This window comes from Theobroma cacao, chromosome 5, assembly GCF_000208745.1.
Source record: "Theobroma cacao cultivar B97-61/B2 chromosome 5, Criollo_cocoa_genome_V2, whole genome shotgun sequence".
In the NCBI taxonomy this organism is placed as follows: domain Eukaryota; kingdom Viridiplantae; phylum Streptophyta; class Magnoliopsida; order Malvales; family Malvaceae; genus Theobroma; species Theobroma cacao.
Window position 1 is genome coordinate 33,267,725 of NC_030854.1, and position 26,500 is coordinate 33,294,224.

The 26,500-nt window shown below is 35.3% G+C and overlaps 2 protein-coding genes across 2 annotated transcripts; both read left to right on the top strand.

Moving 5' to 3' along the window:
* Positions 7,272 to 9,641, top strand: LOC18599663 (benzyl alcohol O-benzoyltransferase). Its single transcript, XM_018122310.1, has 2 exons — positions 7,272 to 7,795; positions 8,284 to 9,641. The coding sequence occupies exons 1-2, from the start codon at positions 7,346 to 7,348 to the stop codon at positions 9,346 to 9,348; spliced, it is 1,515 nt and encodes a 504-aa protein (XP_017977799.1). The 5' UTR covers positions 7,272 to 7,345; the 3' UTR covers positions 9,349 to 9,641.
* On the top strand, positions 20,182 to 24,095 carry LOC18599664 (benzyl alcohol O-benzoyltransferase). Its single transcript, XM_018122270.1, has 2 exons — positions 20,182 to 20,878; positions 22,956 to 24,095. The coding sequence occupies exons 1-2, from the start codon at positions 20,438 to 20,440 to the stop codon at positions 23,877 to 23,879; spliced, it is 1,365 nt and encodes a 454-aa protein (XP_017977759.1). The 5' UTR covers positions 20,182 to 20,437; the 3' UTR covers positions 23,880 to 24,095.

Here is a 26,500-nt window from a genome sequence, read left to right on the forward strand (position 1 = left end):
CATCTCACTTCATTAAGTTTCTCTTTTAGTTGTGCACCAATTGTCTTTCAATTTTCACAATATTCTTTTTATGAACAAATTTTCATAATTTAATTTTTTATATCAAATTATTTTGATTGTCATGATAAGATGATAATCGATAAGCAAAACAAAATTTTAGAAATTCTTTAAATGAGGTAAATGGTGCATATAGTAATTATCTTTGAATTTCAAATTCTTTTATGAAAAAACTTCGATAATTTTTGTTACACTAAATGCTTATACTTGTTATGAGTGGACAATGATCAATAAATGCTGTAAAATTTTCACAGTCTTCTAAATGAAGGAAAAGATACATATACACTAATTGTATTCAAATTTTGGTATTTTTATTTTATGGAATTTGCACAATTGTCTTGGATGATAATTTATAAATGAGGCCAAAAAAAAAATCTCCCACCAAAAAGTGAAATTAGAGAAAAAGGATGAGGTGGCTTAAGCTCAACCAATTTCATTGCTAGGGCCAAGGCCTATTTCTCTAATTTCGTGCATTTATTCTTTGAACAACCCATTTTTGGGCCAGGCTCCACCTAAACCTATGCGCAGGCTTTAAAGGGTGGCAGAGCACCATCTATCCCTAAAGAAAGTAGTACATAACAAGCAATACTCAATCAGTTAAAAAGTGTGGTTTGAAAACTTTATTACCAAATATAGTAAAAAATAGGTTAGTTGTGCATGGAGTTCTTGTTCGTGCATGAGACTGTAGTTCCTTTTTCAATCTTGCCAATGTCTGGGAAAAATTAATATCTATTGAGGCTAAAACGTCAAAATGCAAGAATTTCAACTATGGTGTTATGTTGATTTTCACTGATAAGAAGGCATTGATTGATGAGGTCATCGATGAGGTCATTGACTTGTTGATTGCCAATTAGATTTGTTCGATTTTTGCGAGTATAAATTACTTGTGGAAGATGGTTTTGTGTTTTTGGATGGTGTTGATAAACAGGTGAATGAAGCTAGAGAAAAAAAATGACATTTTCTCAGCCACGGATTCTCTGCAAAGTCCTTGTTTCATCATGGAGGTGGAAGACAATGTTAAGGTGGGGATCAAAACTTGAACTAGATTGTGCTAATACGTTGGTGGAGAAGAAATTTTAAAAGGGTACTCTGTATTAGTGTTGCAGATAAGCTCACCTTTGCTACAGCCACAGCAAATAAGCCAGCCACAGCAAATAAGCTAGATAAGCTCACATCTGTTACAGCCACAGCAGATAGCTTAGTGTTGCAGATAAGCTCACCTTTGTTACAGCCACAACAGATAAGCTCACCTCAACCACACAGGACAAACATATTTAAATTTATAGATGAGATATGTTGACTTGTGATAACTATCTTATAAACTAACATTATCATCTTTGTATTATAAATACATGAGTGTGAAATTGAAACAGCAAATAGTTTTCCTTCATATTCAATATCTTGTATTGAATTCCTTTATGGTATCAGAGCAGATATAAGCTCCATCGAGTTTTTTTTTCTTCACGTTTCAACTACCATGTCATCTTTAAGCTCAGACAAGACCAACTACCTTCCAACAACACTCTTGAATCTTGCACTTCTTTTCTTAAATCTACAAACTCCCTTGATCACTATTAATGCTGCTGCTCACCTACCTATAAAACTCACACCCATAAACTTTCCCTATTGGTTGACTTAATTCAAATCTCTCTTAATTGGATACAAATTACTTGGGTATGTGGATGGTTCCACTCCTTGCCCTCCAATTATGATCCCATAAGAAGGCTTCGACCCTCCCATTCTTATTGCCAATCCAGCATATGATCATTGGATACGACAAGATCAACTACTACTTCATGGTATTATTTCCTCAACTACTGAAAATGTTGTACCTTTCTTTGCTTCTGCTGAATCTTCCTTCGATGCTTGGACTAAAATCAATAAGTTGTATGCTAACAAGTCCCGATCTCGTATGATGACACTACGAGAAAAACTTACCAAACCCAAAGGCACCAAGACAGTCTCCGAATATTTCCAAAATCTCAGAAGTGTTATTGATGAACTTGCGTTGGTGAATTCACCTGTAAGTGAAGATGACCTTGTTATCCATGCTCTTAATGAAATTAGATCTGACTTCAAACAAATTGCTGTTAGTGTAAAAGCTCGAGAGTCCTTCATTACCTTTGAAGAACTATTAGATAAGTTCACCGATTATGAAGAGGTTATCAAGAAACAAGAGTCCTCAATTGACATTATCATCTTTTCTGCACATCATGCTACCAAACCTATTTCTTCTCATTCTGATCTACCAAAGCATTTTAGGCCTTCTCACAATACCTGGTTTGCATCACTATCTACTTTTTCTAAACATTCATCATCCACAAACTTCAAGGTTGTTTGTTAGTTCTATGATAAACTAGGACATTCTGCTAAGCATTGCTTCAAAATTTGACCTAAGTCTTCTACTCTAATTACTAATCATGCTCGAACAGAAGCATCATCCTCTTAGTGGTTAGTTGACTCAGGTGCCTCTCATCATGTCACTAATCAGTTACACAACTTACAGTTTGCATCTGAGTATGGCGATCTTGATGAACTTTTGATTGGTGATGGCACAAGTTTACCAATTTCTCATACTAGTTCCACCTTCATTCATCTTTCCTCTCAAACTTTGTCTTTAAATAATGTTTTATGTGTTCCTCTAGCAAAAACCAATCTTATATCTATTTCAAAATTCACTGCCACTAATAATGTCTTTGTTGAATTTTTTCCATCTTTTTTCTTGGTGAAGGATCTTCAAACAAGGAAGCCACTTGCTCAAGGCCTGAATAGAGGTGGGGTCTATGCTTTTCGAGAAACTGAGCTTTTAATTAAACCCTTTGCCCTTACAAATCTTGGACTCAAGACAAACATTTATACATGGCATCAAAGACTTAGTCACCCTTCCTCTCAAACTCTACAGTCAGTCATCAAGACTTCTTCTCTACCCTGCTCCCAAACCAATAAATTTACATCTTGTGATGCTTGTTGCTATAATAAAATTCACAGACTTCCTTTTCATAAGTCTAGTTTAGTTAGTGGAGGACCTCTTGATATCACATATAGTGATGTTTGGGCGCCAGCCAAAGTCTCTAGCATTGATGGTTATAGATATGTTATATCTTTTATTGATCATTATACTAGATATAATTGGTTCTATTCATTAAAATTTAAATCCAATGTCTATTCTTTATTTCCTAAATTTAAAAGTTTGGTTGAAAATTATTTTAAAACTTCTATTGTTACTATCTATTCTAATTGTGGGGGTGAATTTACAAAATTGAAATCTTTTTTCAACTCTTTTGCCATCCAGCATTTACAAACACCCCCACATACTCCTCAGCACAATGCAATCGTTGAGCGTCTACATAGAAGTATTGTTGAAACTGGACTCACCTTACTCCATCAAGCATCCATGCCTTTGTCCTATTGGTCCTTTGCTTTCTCTACTGCCGTTTATTTGCTAAACAAATTGCCATCTCCTGTTATTGGAAACAAATGTCCTTATCAGTCCCTTTTCCATCAAGATCCTAATCTTGCTAAACTAAAAGTTTTTGGCTGTTTATGCTATCCATGGCTTAAACCTTATAACACACATAAACTTCAAAGAAAATCTACTCCTTGTGTGTTTCTTGATTACTCTACGCATCAAAATGCTTACCTTTGTCTTGACAGTCAATCTCACAAAATTTTCACATCGAGGCTTGTCCTGTTTGATGAGTCAAAATTTCCCTTTGCTACCAAGTCTACCTCTAGCACCTCAGTTTTCGATATTTCTTACTCCCAATGGCATCCTGCACATGACACTCCTATCTTTGCTCCAAATTTTCCTTCATCTTCTTAGGCTGTTGATTTGTCTTCTGCTCCCACCTCTCATTCATCTCTGCAAGTGGCTGACATGTGTGGCAATTCTTCCACTTAGGTAATTCCATCTTTACCTATTCCTCACTCTTCTCCTCACCTAACCGTGCAGCCTTCTATATCATCTCAACCTCAGAGGACACATCCCATGATTACTCGATCACAAAACAATATTTTTAAACCTAAACAGCTTCATCTGACCACCATTCATCCTCTCCCTAATTTCATTGAACCGACCTCTGCCTCACAAGCAATACGTCATCTGCATTGGAAGCAAGCCATGCTTGATGAGTATACTGCCCTTACAAATAATGAAACATGGGAACTAGTTCCACCTCCTCCTAACAGAACTATAGTGGGTTGCAAGTGGATTTTTCGCATTAAACGGCATCCTGATGGTTCCATTTCTCGACACAAAGCTTGTTTGGTTGCCAAAAGCTTCAGCCAAAGGCTTCAACCAAAGGCCTGGTCTTGACTTCACGGAAACGTTCAACCCTGTAGTCAAACCTGTCACCATCCGGTTGGTTCTATGCTTGGCGGTTTCTAACAATTGGCACTTGCATCAATTGGCTGTAAACAATGCCTTTTTACAAGGCAAACTAACTGAAGAAGTATATATGCAGCAACCCCCGATCTTGTATGACACAACCAAGCCTCATCATGTCTGCAAACTTAAGAAAGCAATATATGGTCTTAAACAGGCCTCTCGAGCATGGTATCAAGCCTTGAGTAGTTTCTTACTTTCTTCTGGCTTCACTCAATCAGTAGCTGATGCATCCTTATTTATTTATCATTGCAATGGCATCACTGCATATCTCCTGGTCTATGTGGATGACTTGATTCTGACAAGAAACCACACCGCATTTCTCTCCAGCTTTATTCAACGTCTTGCCTCGCAATTTTCTATTAAGGATCTTGGTTCTTTACGCCACTTCCTTGGCATTGAAGTTGTTCCTATAGCACAAGGGCTTTTTCTCTCTCAACACAGATATATCTCAAATATTCTTATCAAAGTTGGTATGTCTGGTGCAAAAGCATCAACCACACCAATATCTACTACAACTCGTCTTTGTCTCCATGATGGTTCTGCAGTAGCCGATGATGAGGCATTCCTAAAAATTGTTGGTTGCCTCCAATATCTTGTTCTTACTAGACCAGATATTTGTTTTGTTATAACAAACTATCCTAGTTTATGCATAAACCATCCACACTGCATTTTCAAGCTTTCAAGAGAGTATTGAGGTATCTTAAAGGCACCATGTTCCATGGTCTATTCATTAAAAAGGAACTCTCTCCATCTCTCCAAGTCTTCACGGATTCTGATTGGGCAGGAAATCCTAATGATAGGACCTCTACTTCTGCATTTATCATTTATCTTGGTGGTACTCTCATCTCTTGGAGTTCAAAAAAACAAAAGATGGTCGCTAGGTCCTCTACAGAGGCTGAATATCGTGCTATATCAACCGTTATTTCAGAGGCTACATGGATTCAATCTCTCCTTCATGAAATTCAACTTGTCCTACCTAGCTCTCCCTCTGTATACTGTGATAACTTAAGTGCCACCTACACTTGCAAAAATCCAGTTTTTCATACAAAGATGAAGCATTTGCAATTAGACTATTTTTTTGTCCGAGAAAAAGTGAGCCAGGGGCAACTTCATGTTCACCATATTGCCACAGAACATCAGGTAGTAGATGCTCTTACTAAACCATTATCCAAAGCAAGGTTTCACTTCCTTCTATCCAAGATTGGAGTCACTAATGGTGCCACCATCTTGCGGGGGCATATTAGTGTTGCAGATAAGCTCACCTCTGCTACAGCCACAGCTAATAAGCCAGCCACAATAGATAAGCTAGATAAGCTCACCTCTATTACAGCCACAGCAAATAAGCTCACCTCAACCACACGGGACAAACATATTTAAATTTATAGATAAGATATGTTGACTTGTGATAACTATCTTATAAACTAACATTATCATCTTTGTATTATAAATACATGAGTGTGAAATAGAAACAGCAGACAGTTTTCCTTCATATTCAATATCTTGTATTGAATTCCTTTACTCTGGAGTTTAATGAAGACGTTCCAGATGTCAAAAATAGGAAATAATTATCAGGCCTTGATCGTGATGGAGAAGGCTTTGGACAAATTTAGAATCATTAATGGCAGCGCCGGAAGAACAGGTGGCTGCCAGAAGGAAAGAGAATGACATGGGGAAAAAGATGACAAAATAATTGAAATGTTGGTGACAAGTCTCTTTCCGATATAGGGCTGGAAAGGAAAGGATCTGTGGCTTTTTTTCAACAAGAAGAGCCCACAGTGAGGAAGAGCTGGAACAAACCCCATTTCCGCTCATCTTTCCTTGTCGTCCAAGATGAATATTGAAAATCTAATCTTCAGAGTGAAGTTGAGAGGGAAAGCAACGAAAGTGAAGCACACAATTGCCAAAGAGGAAGAAAACAGAAGCTTCAAGGGGCAGATGCTGAAGATCTGAAGATAATGAATGGAACCTTATTGGATGGTGATTTTATTAACAAAAGTAATCGGATCTTTGAAGAGGCAAAAGAAATTTGGAGTCTCGGGAAAGATATCCTTGAATAAAATGATGAGTGATGTCAATGCGCGTGGAATACTGTTTTAATGGCTTGAAGACCGGCGTATAAAAAGTTCCTCCCATTTTATATTTCATGGAACTTTGTTTAGGATTGTCGAGACCATGTGCAATGCACTGGAAAGACACCCTTATCTTAATTTGTTTGATGTGATTTGAGATTTGATATTTGTATTTAACGTTTACATAGATGATCGGCGACAGACATCGGACGACAGTGAATGACTATCAGATTTTGGGTTTAAAGAGAAAAAGAGAGGCAGTCGTTAGTCTTGTGAGAGAAAGAGGAGAAAATAGGTTTGCTTTCTTTGGACCTTTTATTTTAAAACATTTTATGGCTCAGAATGACTTGAATTATCTTGTTCTACTTTGTCTGACTAAATTTAACTTTTTGTGATTTTTTATTTTGAAACGTGACAAATTAATTTTTCTTTTCATTTACTGTGGGACTTTGTCTGACAAAATTCAGCTTTGTGAATTTTTTACTTTTTTCGGGAAGGCGACAGATTAATGTTTTTTTCCATTTACTGTGGAAGAGCACCTTGTAATCCATATAATAATTGTAATAATAATGCCAACTACATTCGACATCATTTTATCCAGTGTATTAGGTGGTCCTTATAACACTTGGTGGCAAATGATTCTCCAGATCTAATTAAGCCACTTCCGTATATATTTCATAAATCTGATTGTAGTTGTTCACCGACAAATGGCTGAGCAACAAAAAATTAAAACAAAAATTCACCTATAAATACGAGAACAACATAGTGAATGAAATACGAAGTAGAAGTCTCCATTTAATCTTCTCATTTAGCTTTTTCATCAGTTTTTGCCATGGCACTGCTACCACCCACTTCTCTAGTATTTACAGTCCAAAGGCATGAACCCGAGCTAGTGGTCCCGGCTAAGCCTACCCCTCGTGAGTGTAAATTACTGTCGGACATCGATGACCAAGACGGTCACCGGTTCCAAATTCGAGGGCTCCATTTTTATCGGTTCAAACCCTCCATGCAAGGGAAGGACCCCGCTTGTATTATAAAGGAGGCACTTACCAAAGCCCTAGTGTTTTATTATCCATATGCTGGTAGACTAAGGGAAGGGCCAAACCGCAAACTTGTGGTGGATTGCACCGGAGAAGGTGTGCTGTTTATTCAGGCTGATGCTGATGTTACACTTGATCAATTTGGTGATTCACTACACCCTCCATTCCCATGTTATAAGGAGCTTCTTTATGAGGTCCCTGGCTCCAACGAACTATTAAATTGCCCATTGCTGCAAATTCAGGTATACATTTTACAAAGTAACTATATATTTTTTTTTTTTAATTTCAAGATTCAACCTTTTATTAACTATATTCAAATTAAGATGCAATTTTCAATTAATTTTATATAAAGATTGAGAGATAAGTTAAATGAAATTTCGCCACATGTAGACGTGGACTTTTATTACTGTTGTGATCACTTATTAGATATCATTAAAAAAATCTCTAAACAGTAACAAGTTAATTATGTACTTAAAAATTTAAGTTAAATTTTTTAACGAATGATTTTAATAGATATAAACTCAAACACAAAAATTTATATTTAGTGAGCATCAATTTAAGTTTATATTATAATAAAAGCTTTAAATTTAAATGTAATAACATATGTTACAAGGATACTTATAAATAAATTTCATAAAAAAAAATAGAACAAAAGTACTTTCTCATATATATATATATATACTATTTACTACGACAAATATAAAAGATTAAACTGACTTTGGTTAAACAGGTGACCCGTTTGAAATGTGGTGGTTTCATCTTCGCCCACCGGTTTAACCACACCATGAGCGACGCGGCTGGGCTAATCCAATTCATGTGTGCCATGGGGGAAATGGCACGAGGTGCACTTGCTCCGTCAACCCCACCGGTTTGGGAAAGGCACCTCTTGAATGCTCGACATTCACCGCTCATAACATGTGTCCACGACGAGTACGACAATGCCACTCTCACAAATGGCATAGAAATGCCAGACAACCTGCTTCATCGCTCTTTTTTTTTTGGACCAACTCAAATTTCAGCTCTTCGTAGATTTGTCCCTCACAACCTCCGTTGTTCAACGTTCGATATCGTAACTGCATGCTTATGGCGTTGTCGTACAAAAGCCTTGAAACTTGGCCCTAATGACGATGTTCGCTTCATCTGCATTGTCAATGCACGGTCCAAGTTTAATCCTCCCTTGCCGTCAGGATTTTACGGGAACGCACTCGGTTACCCTGTGGCTCTAACTACTGCAGGACAACTATGCCAAAATCCAATGGAATACGGAATAGAGCTAGTGAGACAGGCCAAGGCAAAGATAACGGAAGAGTACATGAAATCGACGGCTGATTTGATGGTGATAAGAGGTCGGCCAAATGTTAACACAGTTCGGTGCTTCATGGTGTCAGATTTAACACGTGCCAAGTTCAGAGAGGTTGATTTTGGATGGGGTGAGGCAGAGTTTGGTGGACCAGCCTATGGTGGGGATAGAATAAGCTTTTATATACCATCCAAGAATAAGGAAGGAGAGGGTGGGATTGTGGTGCCAGTCTGCTTGCCAGCCCCAGTAATGGAAAGCTTTGTTAAGGAACTAGATGGGATTTTGTCCAACAACGAGGCAGTGGTTGGAGCTGAGAATGAAATTTTGTCCAAGGACGAGGTCGTAGCTGGAGTTGAGAACGGAATTTTGCCCAAAGACGAGGCCGCAGCTAGAGTTGAGAATGAAATTTTGTCCAAGGACGAGGCCGCAGTTGGAGCAGAGAACAGAATTTTAATTTTGTCCAAGGACGAGGCCGCAGCTGGAGCTGAGAAATGAATTTAGTCCGAAGACAAAACAACAGCTAAAGTTGAGAGTAATTCTAACTGATTCTAGGCCATCACAGCTTAATCTCATTTCAAACAAATTTGTTACTCTCATCATGTTAAAAGATCATTTAGCTTGGTGACAGGCACCTTTATTTGTTTTTTTATTATTGTTTTTCTAATGTGTGATAAAATCCATGTTGTAATCTCTTAGGAGTTTTTCTTTTTTTAAATAATTGTATCTAGTTCTACTTTATTTGTGTATTTGCTTTGGAAAAAAAGGAGAGAATGGCTTCTTTTTTTTTATTTTCTTTTACTAATAAATCTTTATACTGTCTAAGGCAACAATTTTAATCACATAGATCTTAGGTGTCAATTTTAGTTCATATCCCTTAGTCATAATGGCAGGGAATTGAAATATTTAAGTTGGTAGACCAATGTAAAAGTATTCTCATGCTTAAATAGGAACCAACATATAGTCTTCCCAAAAGAAAGTCATTCTCTACTTAAAAAGATGGGTAAAACAAAAACAAGATTCAAGCAAGTAATCATTTAATCAACTAAGCCAATCGAGTATTTTTTTTTTCTCAACTAATCAAAGTTTTTATTATAATCAGGATAAATCGGATACATGTCACTTGGTAAACCAGGGGAATAGATGTAAGAATACATCAACAAACGCCTAACTCAATTAACCAACTAACTTACATACCCATACTAACAGTTACACGGTTTTAACTCCTTCCACTCACATTATTACCACCAAGCAAGAAACATGTCTGCCCTGTTCAAACCAACTTTCGCCAGTGAGTCCTAGATGTATGGCAAAATTTGATATCTCCAATGTGCCTCCATAGTAAATCAATGTCATTTAAGACATTCAGTAGAGGTTATGGTCTCAATGATTCATTGCATATCTATGACATTGCAACCTTTGAATCGGACTCAATCATCAAATGTTTAACACCCATCCATGAAGAGGAGGAAAACATTGTCAAGCATTCTTAATTGTCGTTATTAGCTCAACAAAATTACAGTCTTGCTTATACTCCTAATGCTCCAAAAAAAAAAAACCCATAACCTTAGTACCTTACCATTATGGTCAGAAATTGCTCCTCCACATCCCATCGGACTGGGTTTTCCTCTTAAGGATTCATCCACATCGAATTTCATCTCACACTCCTCACATGGCACCCAGCATACATCCAACCTATAAACATATGTGAGGCTGAGGGAGTAGTAATCTTTCAAGGTTCATTGCACCACCCCACATCATTTACGTAATTCTAATTCTCATTTGCTTTGATCCAAAAAAGAAATCGTATTTTGACAAGGAATAGAATTAATCTCCTCACCATCCCAAGTTTTACATGTGAAAATAGTCTCATTACGTACGAAGCAAATTGACTAAAAAGTAGCACCACACACAATTGTCCAACATTTTTTCACCCCACCACTAAAGAATTCCTCAACACAAGATCTAAGGAAATTCCATTGAGTTAGGAATAATCCATTCCAAACCACCCATGAGGACTGAGAAGATGTCAAAATATGTACACAATCCTCCTCACACCTCCCACACCATCCACACAAATAGGAATCATTGTCAAAGCACACTCCTCTTGATCTCAAAAAAAAAAAAATTAGCGGGAATGATATTAATTGTTATTAGTTAACCTTTGGTGTTTGATAAGATTTTTTTTCTCAATCAAGTTCATTTTATTCAGTACCAGTTCCTAATACAAAGACCAGAAAATCACAAAGGATTTTGCTTAACAAGTTTCAACTAAACAACCAGATTCCCAAATAGAAATTAAAAGAATTACTCAACACCTTATAGATACCACCCAATGTTGTACGGCATCCCCATCGTAATGCATTAATCATAATAAAGAACCATCGTTCACCTTTTTACAAAGATTTTGTAAGGCTATGCCCTTACAAAAGATAATAGGGGTATACCAGTACAAAATCTCCCACAATGCCTTTAAGCCATCTCAGAAGTTCCATAATATGCAAATCCTGTACATCCTCAATAAATTCACCTCAACCCCTAATTTCAACCATAACATCAAGATAGTTAAGAAAGAAAACCTCCCAACAATTGCACTACAGCTATTCCACCAACACAAGATAGCGTATTACCAGCATACATTCTTGTGTCCCTTCACAGACCTAGCATCAAAGTAGTGTCCACCTTTGCAACGCGTGCAGCACACATTCAAGAAAAACCATAGGTTTGACTAAGATACTCAAATTACCACCAAGCAAAGAACATCTCTTGTCTTTCCATATCAAACTTGGCCAATGAATCCGCAAATGTATTGGCTTCCCACAAAGTATGAATAAACTCATAATTTCCGATCAACTTCAAACAATTATCAATACAATTGAAAATTTTTCACAAAATCCATGAACTTTTTGGTGGTCCATGAACCCATCACAAAGTAACTTTTGAATCGAATTCAATCATTAATTTTTTGAGACCAACATAGTATATAATGTAAATATTTGCAATGCATGTATGGTAGCCGTAAGTTCAGCATAGTTAGACTCTTGTATACCAAGAGGTCCGAAAAGAAGTCTCAATACTGATTGCTGATGGTTCCTCAATACTCCTCCACAACCTGTTGATCCCGATTTTCCTCATACCGAACCATCAATGTTAAACTTTAGCTGATCCAGTTTAAGGGGATTCCATGCTAGTCTAATCAGTAGGCTAACAAATTGTGCATTCTTTCTACACTTCCATGATGTCACCCAGCATCCAATATCATCAATCTCCTCACCACCCTCACAGCTTTTTAGCCAAAACAAAGATCTCATATTGATTAAAAACAAAATTTTTATCTCATCCCAAGCTTTGTCATTAAAAATTGTATCATCGCGAACAAGTAAAATGAACTAAAGGGTAACCTCAAAAACCACATTCCACTCTTCCTAGATATCCCCCACCAAAAACATTCATCCCAATGCTTTGTAAATGTTTCCGTGAAGTTAGGACACACCCATTATAAACCCCATCCATTTATAAGAATTAATACCTCCAACTTTCTCGATCTGGTTTTTTATTGATAAGAAATAGAAAAGATGTTTTATTGGTGGTCTTTTCAGGTTGAGTAATTGAGGCTGTTCCCCCTTTTTTCCTCTTCTCTCAAGATGAAATTTTATTGGGAGCTAATCAAGAAAAGATCAGTTAAAAAGAGAGATGGTCTCCAACATAAGAGAAATATTCACCTGGTGAGAGTAATGAAATGTCTCACAAGCCACAAATAGGAAAGTAAGAACCCGCCCAATGAAACCCCAAAGACAAGACAACTAATCTGTACCAGACACAAAAAAGAAGAAAAGGAGTTGAGGTAGTCCTCCACATGCACCATCAGCAGTGGTGGACAATAGGGGTAGTCAGATGATTAGGGCAGAAGCGGAGAACAGATAGAAATACTCGAGGCAGCACCACCACAGAAGACATCAGATGACTCCTCAAAGGGGCAAAAAAGGAAAGAACTCAGCTCCAAACAGAGACAGATTACTTGATGTAGTTAATTCTCTAACGCATCTTGTTCTTGTCCTTGGTTTTTGTGTTTTGTTTTAGTTTTATGTGGAACAATTTACCCCAATTTGATTCCGTTGACAATGCCAATTTTGTACCTCAAGTCAAGACCTAATTAATCTCCTTATGTAAAAAAGAACAACAATAATTTATTATAATAAAGTCTTGTAGCCTTTTTTATCAAAGCTATTGCATAACAATTACCAAGGTGACGGGGCTTTGGGTGGCTTTTGGGCATGGTTGGAAACCATACCTTTTTCAATTAACGACAAATCAGTATCTCAGTAGCTTGGGGGAATAGAACCTGGAATATATCAGACATCAAATTGATGAATAGAGGGTGCAGATAAGTGTTGAAGAGAAACACAGATACATGAGTATGAAGCCAGGATGCTCGACGGTGAGGAAAGAAGACAAACAGGGAACTCAAAGTGCACCGTTTGAATAAGGCTTTGCAGACTCTTAGAATAGCATACAAAACTCACCGTTTCAATTGTATTTAAATATTAGTTAGCTGATGATTATTAGATAGTTAGGAAGTTATCTTTACTCTTTCCTGCTCAACATACCTGCGGAGATATGTATACCCTGATGTAAGGTTTTTACCTCAATGAAAAATATTCTGACATTTCTCCCATACCTAAGCGCCGTCTTCTTCACCATTTTTGACAGAGTAATTGATTTCTATTCTATGAGCTTTTCTAGCTTGCAAAATCTGAAACCCCCAAATTATGGTAATATGTCATTAGAATAAAGATGATACATTCCTCTGAAACCGAGTCCAAAAAGCTAGAGGAATCTTTATTTGAAAAATGTTTAAATAGTAAAAAAATCTTGTATTATTATTATTTTTTAAAAGGCTGTAGAAATATATTGAGTAAGAAAATCAGAAAGGCAGACCCCTTTCTGTACAAAAGCTGCAGAAAACTCCAATGGAGAGAAGCAAGAATCCCCACTCAGTTGGTCCCCAAGAAGCGAACTTGAACTGGAGAGAGAAAAACATAACCTCAACCATTGGTTTCCAGGAGTCCTTCCCTACAAAATGACTATCAACACCGAGTGCAAGAAGGCACTCACGAAGGTAATTATAAAATAAATACATGATGGCCCCTGTCTCCAAAAAAAGGAGCAGAAAAAAGGAACTTCAAGGTGTCACCCCCCAAAAGCAAGCAAAATGCAAAACCAGCAGCTGCAGAGGAAAATAATAACCATCAAAAGGCAAACAAAAGGCATCTCCATGGCAACCGCAACAGAGCAGCGTCCCAACCTCCTAAGTGGTAGCAAAAAATCCCCATACATTGAAAGGAGGCTGCTATATGCAACAAACATAACATAGCCCCCAAAAAATTAAGCAGGGTATCCCTCGCAACCAGCCACTCATAAAAGATATCAGCAAAAAGAAAAACGTCAGCATCCCGTGTGTCACAGCTCAACAAAAGCAGCCATACATGATAGGAATCCAACACACAGCAGACGAGAGAAGGAGGAGGGAAATAGCAGTTATTAATCGTTGTCTTCTCATAGCACCCCTGACTTGGTGAGGGAGTACGCAACCTCATTTGCCGACTTAGGAATTTTAATAATTTCACAACAATCAATCAAAGATTTAAAACGTGAAATCTGAATAATGGTGGACCTTAGTTTCCATGGAGCTGTGGTCGGGTTTAGTCTCCATCTAACAGCGTTTTTAGAGTCACTTTATGATATAATCTTTTGAAGGGCTTATCTGGATGCAGCAAAAAATTTGAAGAGCTTTACAAAGATCTTTAATCTCAACGGTATCGGCATTCATAATTCCCACTGAGAAAGAGAAAAGCAGTAAAACCTTACCATTTCCGTCCCTCAAAAAACTTGTATTATTGTAATTTTTTTAACTAAATTTTTTTACTTTTTATGATATCCATACGAAATTTAACCCTTAATTTATAAGTAAGTAAACTCAAAATGTTAATGAAAAATTAATTTGTCGTCAAATTTAATACCAACTAGTATTTTGTTCTCATATGACATATGACTTGATAAGTTAACATAATCACAAAATAGTTGATATGGACATGTTGCGTTTAAGATGATTAAATACATCAATCATGTTAGATACTTAAATTGTATGTCACGTGAATAGAGAATATCAATTGATATTAAATTTAATAATAATAAATTTTATGTTAAGGTTAAAAAGCTTATCTAAATACAAATCAAAGATTAAAAATTTGTTTAGTTAAAAGTAAAATTTTACTAGTTTAGTTGTAAAAATGGTCATGTTGGTGTTCTTTTTTTTTTTTTTTGCTATTTAAGCTTAAAAAAAGGGAAGTTAGAAAGAAAGATAGTAGAAGAGGAATTGACTAAGAAAAAAAAGGCCCTGATCAGTTTAAAAAGGGCTTGAGTTAATTAACTACCTTGAGTATTCTTTAACTTCAACTATGCCGATGGATTAAGATTCTGAAGTTACAGCTCAACCGAGCAAAAGTTCTAAGCAACTTCCCGTTAGTCTTGATCATTGCAAATAAATAACTAAATATTCCAATGTAATTTTCTTTATATTTTTGACCAAGAGATGAAAAAGAAAGGCAACATGGTTGTTCTAGGCTTCTAGCATAAGGGAACATCAAGGAAAAGGAGTGATTTTCCATCCAAATTGCTAATGTTCAACATACGACTGTAACGGGATTTGAATTATCTTCTTGTTTGACCAAACCCTGGTTTTTCAAACTTCAAAGAAGCTCCGATATTCCGGGTATAAGGCAAATTCTTGGAAAATGCATTTCAAAGATTCTCTAGGCAGTGGACCCAGTTGTCGTTGAATGATGAACTTTCTTCTTCAATGGTTTTCATTTTTTTTTATTTTATAACTATTACAAACATACGTTAATGATATCATTAAGAGGTGATTAGATCATTTTTTTTTTAGTATTTTATTTTTTTGATCACTTAAATTTTCAAAATTTTCTATTTTAATTGTCCCATTTTAAAAAATAATATTTTAATCATCAATATTTATAAATATTATAATTTTGTTCACTTGACTATAAAAGATTACATATTTTCATGATCATGTCGTAACAAAAAATTTAAAAAAAAAACTAAAAGTGAATTTTTTTAACAGAAAAGAACCTTTTTACCTGAATACGACTAGTAACAGAGCATCTGACATGGAATAAAATGTTCGTTATTTTTTAAAATGATAAGTGATTAAAATAATAATATTTATAAAATTAATAATCAAAATATTAAAATTTAAAATTAGATAAATATAATTAAAAGTCTCGAAACGTTAAATGTTTAAAAAATAATTTTATTTCTATTTTTTCTTTGTTGTTGGTGATCGTAGCCATAAGTATAAACTTTGAAACTCCAAAAAATAAATTGTAATAACCCTTTCAAAAAGATTGTGACATACAATCGTTCAATTCAAATACAACGGAACAAAAATATTGATTTCAATTTACAAGGTGATCATTATATAGCAAATTGAGCAATACCTGACATATTATACTAAATTTTCCGATTCATTCATCATATTATCAGGATATAACAAAAAAAACAAAATATTTAAAAAATACATAATTTTAAGAATAAAAAATAAAGGAAGAAAAGGAGAGGAGGAATAGTAATACGTGATGTTATAGTGACATAAGAAACCATTAAGTCTCACTAGCCTCCAAAACAAATGCTTTTTTAATAAAAAAAGGAAGAGTATTCTGTTTATGGTCTTTTCTTGATTCAACGAATCTTATCTCAAGTATTATATTTTATCTCTATGAGTGAGTGTCTGCACTTCACTTGTTGACCAAACACAGAGCAATTAGAAAAGGCTGTAGAAGAGGATGACAGCCCAAGCCTGTGCCTTTTAACTTTCACTTGTCCTATCTTCCACTTACTTTGCAAGACGCTTTGAAAGAGGGAGGAAACTATGCTTGTGCTTTGAATTCCAGCAGCCCACCACATTTGGTCTAAAGATATGGTTATAAACAAAATGATAAAGTCCCTTTTGTTACTTTAATTTAAAGGTAAAATATCTCTAAATTTTTAAAATATTATTTTAATTCATTTCAAGTTTATTAATATTCAAAATAAATATTTACTTTCAAAATAATGTATTTTGTAAGATGTATAAACCTTACCGTTAATCTATCATTTGACTTTATGTAAATAAAATAACTGAATATCATTTTATACTCATTTTTCTTTTCTTACCAAAAGAAAAAAACTCAACCTACTTAAACATAATGTAAGCAAGCTATAATCACTGCTTTTTATAATTATAACTAAGAATAACATGCTATTTGGTAGAGCCTTGTCTTTGATTTGTTAGGAAAGCAACTTCTCTTCTCTTTATTTTCATTTAAACAACAATGAAGAGTTATTTAATTAAAAATTTTCCTCATTGCTACTTCTCTTTATCTTCTATTGTTTCTTTATTTTCTACTTTCTACTCAAGCAAATGCCAATAAATCATGGTTCAACACTAATTTTTTTGGTGAATAAAATCCAAGGATATATTAGTTATTTTAATTAAAAAGTTAAATTTTTTTTCTACTCACTTTTATTAGAAGGATTATTGGTAGACTTTGATCCACTTCAGACAGTAGGGGAAGCATAATGTTTAGCCTAGTACTGCCTTGTAAAATATGTTTATTTTGAGTATTGAATATGAAATGAATTAAGGTAATACTTAAAGGACTTGAGATATTTTACTCTTAATTTAAATTATCCAATAATTTATGAATTTCACACAAATAACTAGTTTATTCCAATTACTACTTATCAAATGGGAATACAGTTAGACCAACCAAGAGGTTTCTCACTTTAACAACTTGTGTTTTCTTTTATCATGTGCCATAATGTTTACTGGTTTTGTTTTGTTCCCAAAGGGATTTTGTAGTTAATTTCACTCAAGAAATTAATTTATAAAAATACCACAAACCTAGAGCACCTTTTGAATGTGAGAGTATTTTTATAACTATTTTAAATAAAAATAACGACATAACTATGCTAAGAACAACATATAATCACAAGATTATAAATGTGAAAAGAGGGTATAAAATGCTAAGTGAAAAATTATGAATTCACAAGGGAACAAATGTAATTTACCCCTAAATAGTATTTCTGCATTTGGGAAAGCAAACACAATAGCTGATACTTCGACCAAATTTGGTGTTGATCTAAGACAAATGTTTTATGCCTGGTGGTAATTTTACCATTATGATTCGGAGTTTGATCTCTTTTTTTTTTTTAATAGTAATAGGGTGTCATTAACAACGGGTGTGAAAAAACTCACTATTCTGAGGAAAGTCTAAAAGTATAAAAGTCTCAAGTCGACCAGAGGTTTGACTAGTATGTCCAATTGTTTGCAATATCCTCGAATCAAAACTCATGTCCCTTTCATGGCTACGAGCCATCCTGTACAAAAAGAAACCAAACCCTTAAAAGCAGAGAGGAGCAGGGACAAGAAAAACAGCACTGTACTCAAATCAACCCCTGTACGCAAAAAATAGCAAGAGAGTCTCCCCTTTAAAAATTAAAAAATCTCTCCTAAAAACACTTTAAAAGGATATTTTGACTCTTTTAATTTTAAAATAATGATTTTAACCTTTTGATTTTTAACACTATTAATTAACAATTAAAAAAATAGAACTAATACGATATAAACATTTTAATACGCAAACCCAGCTTTGCCTATTTGTTGCTGCTGTGATGGGTTCCGGTGGTTATCTTCTCAGGCCCTTTCCCCGGTGACGGTGTATTCGTTGTTTCAGTTTTTCGATTTGGTGGGACGGGCTGTTAACCCTTCTTGATTGGATGTGTTGGCGGGGCTTTGCTGTCTTTCGCTTTGTTTGATGGATTTGTTTTTCTTAATTATCTCTGGCGACTGCACCTCCTTTTTGGGAACTGGTTTGCTTTTATGTCTTGAAGCTTGTGTCGGGGTTATCTTGTTTTCTGTTTGCTTTTTAGGTGACTTCTGTCCTTTTTCTTTTGGAGAGCAGATTGGTTCTGGTTTCTCTTCTTTGATCATTTGCTCGATCCTTCCTTGTTTTTGCCAAGTTGATGTGTGAACCTTCTGTGATTATAATAAATCTTGTATCATTGATCGAGTTTAAAAAAATAAAAAAGAAAGAAAGAAAGAATAATTTGGTAAGAATGCTGTGAAACTCAATATATGCAAACCGACCATACGTACTAAAGAATTATTAAAGCACCTTTCCAAGGACTTGTTTTGACTGTAAAATTTTGAATATGTTGTTTTAGTATTTAAGCAGCATTTTACATGTTTAGTAGCTATTAAATATTTAATATAGTTATTATGTTTTATGCAGTGAGGAGTATAAGTAGTAATAATAATTATAATTTCTATAATCGAATTTAATAGACAAATTAACTAACCAACAATTCAACTTGCTTGACACTAAGATAAGGCTTCATTGACTTTAATATTATTGATTAATAGTATAATTTAATATTGTTTATAAGGTCATGATGATTAATTAGCTTCAGACATGCAGGAATGACATGGGATTTTTACAGAATTGATATCATATGTAACAGATGGGAAAGAACATATTCCATTTTCATGAATTTTTCCAGTTAGATTTGGACTTCAAATCATGCATGGTACGAGTTCAACAAAAAGACATGAGAATGAATGGTACATGATACATTAGGCCCATGCATTATTGCAGAATCTTGTAACTAAAAATTAAGACACAACATTCAAAAACATATGAAACAAGTAGAAGATAACCACAAAAAAAAAAAAAAAAAAACATATTACTATAGTATTGTCCATCTGTAAGATCATGAAAGTCGTAATATATTTTCATTTAAGCCATATGCCCTACTAAAAGATTCTCTCCTCGGCACCATCTGCTAGGTATCAAACAACCAAATATATAAAATTCAAGTTATATATGTCCATTTGAGAGTTTTTTTTAAATAAAAAAAATTATGGGTGCCATTCAAGATTTTAGATTATAGTTTTGCACTCATGATTTTGAGAAGTAGGATTGGAGATAGAATGCAAATAAAAAAATTGCCAAAACAAAAAAAAAAATAGTTTGGTAGCAATAAATATGTATGTTGAAAGCAAGGAAAACACCTTGATTAAGTTGATCCATTAGGCTTCTGTTCTGTATTACTGTATATGTATTTGAAATATGCAATCTGGGACCCATCCAGCTTACTACTCCAAGTCAAGTCAATTTTATTTAATGAGTTAGTCAGTCTTCGGCAGCCAAGAAATTCACACTACAACATCTCCCCTTTTCCTCCCCACTTTCGTTTCCTTTTTTACGATGCAGCAACAACCCCCATTTTGTCCAAAACTACTGAAGCAAGTCTTTCTCCTTTTTTTTTTTTTTCTCTCTCTCTCTCTCTTGGAAAACTTTAACAAAGATTGCAAGAAGGAAAGAACTTATCTGTTTTGTTTCTTCCTATAAATACCACTCTCACATTAACATTTGAGCAAACCAACACTAACGTTTCCCCCTCAACAATCATATTAAAGGCACTCTTACTCCTTTTATCTTTCCATCTTCTTTACCACTTGTGTGTCATGGCAACCCCATCCTTAGTGTTCGCGGTTCATAGGCAGGAGCCGGAACTGATCGCTCCAGCTAAGCCTACCCCTCACGAGTACAAACTATTATCCGATATTGATGATCAAGAAGGTCTCCGGTTCCAAATTCCAGTGATCCAATTTTATCAATACAGCCCTTCCATGCAAGGGAAGGATCCTGCTAGGGTGATTAGGGAGGCACTTGCACAAACCCTTGTTTTCTATTATCCATTTGCTGGTAGGCTTAGGGAAGGCCCTCAGCGCAAGCTTATGGTGGACTGCACTGGTGAAGGTGTGATGTTTGTTGAGGCTGATGCTGATGTTACACTTGAGCAATTTGGTGATGCACTTCAGCCACCTTTCCCTTGCTTGGAGGACCTCCTTCATGATGTTCCAGGCTCCGCTGGGGTGCTGAATTGCCCATTATTGCTTATTCAGGTATATTTGTCATAAATTTTTATCTATCAGCTCTGAATTAAAAGACAATAGGATTATTTCTCCTGTTCTTTGTAGCTTCGATTCCAAAATAATACTGTCTCATTAATGTTTTTTTAAAAACAGACAGCAAACAAGGTCACTAACCCAACTTTTAACATCATATTTTTTTACATAAAATTTAACCATTGATATGGATTGTCTTTTGGTATATTTATGAATATGTATACATACATTAAATTAACACATGAGGTTACTGATGATATTAGTAGAATATACTTGTAATTTTTTAATTTCCTTCAAAGAAATAGAGTCTCCTGAATAGTTGACTTGGCCATAGATTCAAAAACGACAAATCATAGAGATATACTTGTGTGCATACCTATCAAATCATTTCTTTAGCTTAGGTTAATGGGGTCTCACCATTATTCTTAGCAATTAGGAGAATATTTCTTTTTTACCTGCAAAAGATTAAAAATACGGAAAACTTTAAAAACAGAAATAGTGGAGGACATGTGCTTATCATTTGGCATCCGCTTTACAAACAAAAGGGATATCTATTTTATTTTTAATCAGGATAATTCTTTTTTAATAAGATTGCAACTGAGATAATTTGACTACTCATAATAAACAATAAATTTATTAATATTTATTTTTCTCATTGATTATTAAACAACCGAAATATTGGAATAAGTAATTTTTCTAAAAAATGCTTTTAATTCCTATAGCTAATAATTCCCTGAGAGAGAGTTCTAAAAAAAAGCTTGCAAATTTGCAATTTCTGGAGAAATGATCATTCATGAGACAAGCATGGCCCTCCACTTAAATTATAGAAAGAAAAGAAAAATCTATATCCACTCTGAAAAAGTTGCTTTTGACTCTCGCTAGTTGCACTAGTCTAGTAGTCATTCATTATTGAGACAATGGGATCCACTTGTTAATTAATAAGTGATAATTTGATTAACCAATGATACGAGAAAGTAGGTTAATGAATGAAGGTCTTGAAAGACATAAAATGCTGAAAATTAAGAAATTTGACTGATTGATAGCCAACCTTTTGCACAGTTAAAAGAATACATTCATGTGCCAATTTAAAACATTGAGGTGTTTATATCAACAATTTGGAACCATAAAATCCTTGAAGAGTATAAGGTTTGGCTGGGAATGACCACTACTTCTAAAGATTGGGATTGAGGAACTGGTCCTCAATCACATGAATTGGACTACACAGACAAAAGGATAATAATGAAGAGCTCTCCGTCGTTTTACGGAAGTAGCATGAATCGCATGGATTTGCGAAACACGACACCTTTTTCTCAAACAAAATTTTTGTGGTGGAACATTGACCAGCGGCCCACCGATGGGACTGCATTTTTCGCAACTTTACCTTTTTCTCAAACAAAATTTGTGTGGTGGAACATTAACCAGTGGCCCACCGATGGAACTGCATTTTTCCCAACTTTAGACATAATCTTTCAATGAGTCATTATTATTATGAAATTAGAGTTTGACTATTTAATTTGATTTATTCTTCTTATGATTTTGAACATATGTAAAGTATAGAAGATTAAACTATGTAAGGAATAAGAATTCAAGATTAAACTATAGATATGTCTTAATCTCAAAGGCGTATAGGTTTTGATTTCTAAAACGTTTTTCACAACTTAATCTTATTATTAAATTTTAAAGTAACAAAGTTAGTTGGTTGTTTTTTATTGCATTAAAATCTATGAACTACTTAAACTAGAAAAAATTTTAATTAAATAGAATTAGTATTATGAAACCACTATATATGCTAGCGATTAATATAAACTAACCCATAGTATATTTTACATCTCTATGATTGTTCATTTTCCCTCAAAATTTAGGTAAAAAGATGTAGGATGAAAAGATTGCATGAATATATTGATATGAAATTGAGCTCTTCATAAATTTGGACAACAACTTGATTTGTTCCAATTAATATGGTCAGCATGAAAAAGCTTAAACAGATATACTTGGTTTCTCCCCCTTAAATTAACAAATAGTAGTGATTAGATTAAATAATCCTGAGATTGAATTAATCAATCTTGGTGAACAGGTAACACGATTGAGATGCGGTGGATTCATCTTCGCCCTCCGCCTCAACCACACCGTGAGTGACGCAGCTGGCCTAACCCAATTCATGTCAGCTGTAGGGGAGATGGCTCGCGGCTGGCTTGCCCCATCAATCCCACCAGTATGGGAAAGACACCTCTTAGGGGCAAGAGATCCACCAAGAGTCACATGTAAACATCGTGAGTACGAAGAAGTACAAGGCACCATAGTTCCATTCGACGAAATGGCTCATCGCTCTTTTTTCTTTGGCCCCGCGGAACTCTTAGCACTTCGTAAACTTGTTCCCCTACACCTTCGTAAGTGTTCAAGGTTCGAACTCTTAACCGCTTGCTTATGGCGTTGCCGAACCATTGCCATTCAAGCTAATCTCGAAGAAGAGGTTCGTATTATATGTATCGTGAACTCCCGCTCCAAGTTTAATCCTCCATTGCCGTCGGGATATTACGGGAACGCATTCGCATTCCCTGTGGCGGTAGCAAAAGCAGGGAAACTTCGTCAAAACCCATTAGGGTATGCCTTAGAACTTGTGAAACAAGCTAAGGCGGATGTAACAGAAGAGTACATGAAATCACTAGCGGATTTGATGGTGATAAGGGGGCGACCTCATTTTACAGCGGTTCGGTCTTACCTTGTCTCTGATGTGACACGTGCCGGGTTCGGAGATGTGGATTTCGGGTGGGGTAAGGCAGTGTATGGTGGTCCGGCTAAGGGAGGGGTGGGGGCTATTCCTGGGGTCGCAAGCTTCTTGATACCATCTAAAAACAAGAAAGGAGAGGACGGAATTGTGTTGCCAATTACCTTGCCACCCCCGGCTATGGAAATATTTGTGAAAGAGCTTGATGGCATGCTGAAAGAGAAGCCAACTGGGATTGAGAGTCAATCAGTTTTTATTTCATCTTCTCTGTAATAAGTAAACTGGTATACGAGAGCAGAGTAGTGAGACTAATGTTTGATAAGTGTACCATGTAGTTTGTTTGGGTTGGAAAATAATTTCTCCTGTTGAGTGCAAATATTCATTCTTCGATCTTTCAAATTCATTTGATGTCGTTGGGCTTATATATTTGGGTTTGAAGCCCAATTATGTGGATAGCATATAGCTGCAAAGAGTGTTTCTTGGGTGTCAGCGCACTGTCAAGTTTCAGGCCATTTCTTGTTTGGTCTAGCCCACATCAATGTTGGTGTATATTCTTGACTTTCGACTTGCAGGTAGTTGGTTTCCCTCAAACATAAAGTAATTATAAAATTTTAGTTCATTTTTAATTTGTCAATCCCATCAATTACTGTATATAAATAATTCAACAAAAAGAACATTATTTACTATATATTATGTTTTAAAGTTTTACATTACTCAACCAATTGACAATATATATAGGTGAACAAACTTTCTTATATTTAAAGACTGGAGACATTTTCATTCTAATTACATGAAATATATTTGTACCACCACTTAGAATAATAACCTCTCAAGAGTCATCTAGTTATACCCCTTGTATTGATATCAGACTTTATACAAGTACGTACAGAGGAGGCTTACGCCTAGTGCCTTTTACCCTTCGAACGCAAACTGCAGGGGAACAAAAATACTCGTTGCAGTAACTACCTGGTATAGCCTTGGCAAGCCCCCACCCTCCGCGTTTACACACTTTTCCCATCCATTACCGAGGCTAGTGGTACTTCGATCCCCTCATAGATCATAAAGGGGCAAAACCAGATATATTTACCAATCAAAAACCAGAGTAACAGAGTAAAAATTGCTTGATACTAGCCAGCCATTCAGAAGCACAAAATTAAACTTACCTGTGGCTATCCATTCAACCCGAGGAGCACCCTTACAGACCTCAGTACTATTAATTAATTCTGCTCTATTTGATTGGGAGAATGACGTGTGGAACAAATTCATAAAAGACCTTAATTATATGATCCTTTGCCGACATGAAGAGGATAAGCTTGTGTGGGCTCAGAGTTCTTCTAGTATCTGTTCTAAATTTTTCTCCATTGTTTTGGAATCAATTAGAATCTCCCTCAACCAATTGGAAGTCTAATTTGGAGATTTGCACCTCTCAAAGTTGCAAGCGTTTATTGGCTTGCTTTAAAAGGTATAAATTGGCTGCATTGATGGGCTACACAAAAGTTTTTTATTTTTAATTTATTTTTTGTGAAAAGTGAGTTTTTAGATATCATTAAATATACTTACAAAATGCTGCCATAGCCTTTGCTCTGTTTTCAATGACCAAAACAATACAGCCCTCCGGTATCAGCCCAAAATCGATGGATAAGATTCCTAACAGAAAGACAACCAGGGTTAGATCTTGCATCTCGAATATCTGTCACAATCCAACCCACTAAGACAACTGTACAAGAAGACATCATCCAGTTGCGGTTACACAAAAAAAGTTGCTTACTCAATGTCGAAAATTCCTGCTCTCAGTGAGGAGGGAGCCCTGAATCAGTAAGCCATATTGTCTGAGCAAAAAAACTCAGTAAGCAATATCTTTCTTACATGTCGTTTTGCCTGGAGAATTTGGTCAACCTGTTCAATTTGGTAGGGTTGTTCTTGTGTCTTGCCTAAAGATCTTCATCTCTACTCTCGCTTTGGCTAGATATCATTGTGTCTGGTTCAGAAATTGTTGTGTGGATGATGACCTTTTTTGCAACTATTTGGTCCTGGTGATTTTGCCAGGAATGATTTAAAATTTAGCTGAACAAAAATTTGTGATATGATTAAAACAAGAATTGGGCGGTGGTTCAAGGAAAAAATGGAATGATTTTCTTAAAGATATTGCTGACATCTATCATTGTCATCCTTCTGCTAAATGTGTGTTAAGACTTTGTGATATAATTAAAACAAGAATTGGGCGGTGGTTCAAGGAAAAAATGGAATGATTTTCTTAAAGATATTGCTGACATCTATCATTGTCATCCTTCTGCTAAATGTGTGTTAAGACTTTGTGGTCTCCACCTCTGCCTTCATTGGTTCAGTTCAACGGCTATTCCTGGGGAAAGCATGGACCAGGAGATATTGACGGGGTTCTTCGTGATACTAAAGGTTTCGTTTTTTTTTTTTACTCTTTTTTGGAACATTGAGACACATTGAATAGTAATGAAACAAAAGAGGTCATGGTTACGTACTATACAAGTAGATATGTCTATCCACGCTTCTTAATATTTGTGGCTCTCATAGCCCCATCTTTTGCACGTGAATTCATTGTAGCCAAGAACCAACTCTGAAACTTAATAGGTTTGTCGCTAGCATGAGTTTGTAACAAACCTCAAATTGGCTTTCATACCCAGATCTCTACATCCAATGTTTCTCCACCACTCTTTTTAACTTAACTCTAAGGTCCAAATAATTGGTCCATAATTAGGAGGATTCAAAAAATTTCTGGAATAGTGTTTAATTTAAATAATAATAACAATAATTAAAAAATATTAATTTTTAAAATATAAAAGGAAATATTTTTGTCGTTTTAAGTAATATCTAAATATTAATATATAAATTATTTTTTGAAAAATAAAAATATTAATATT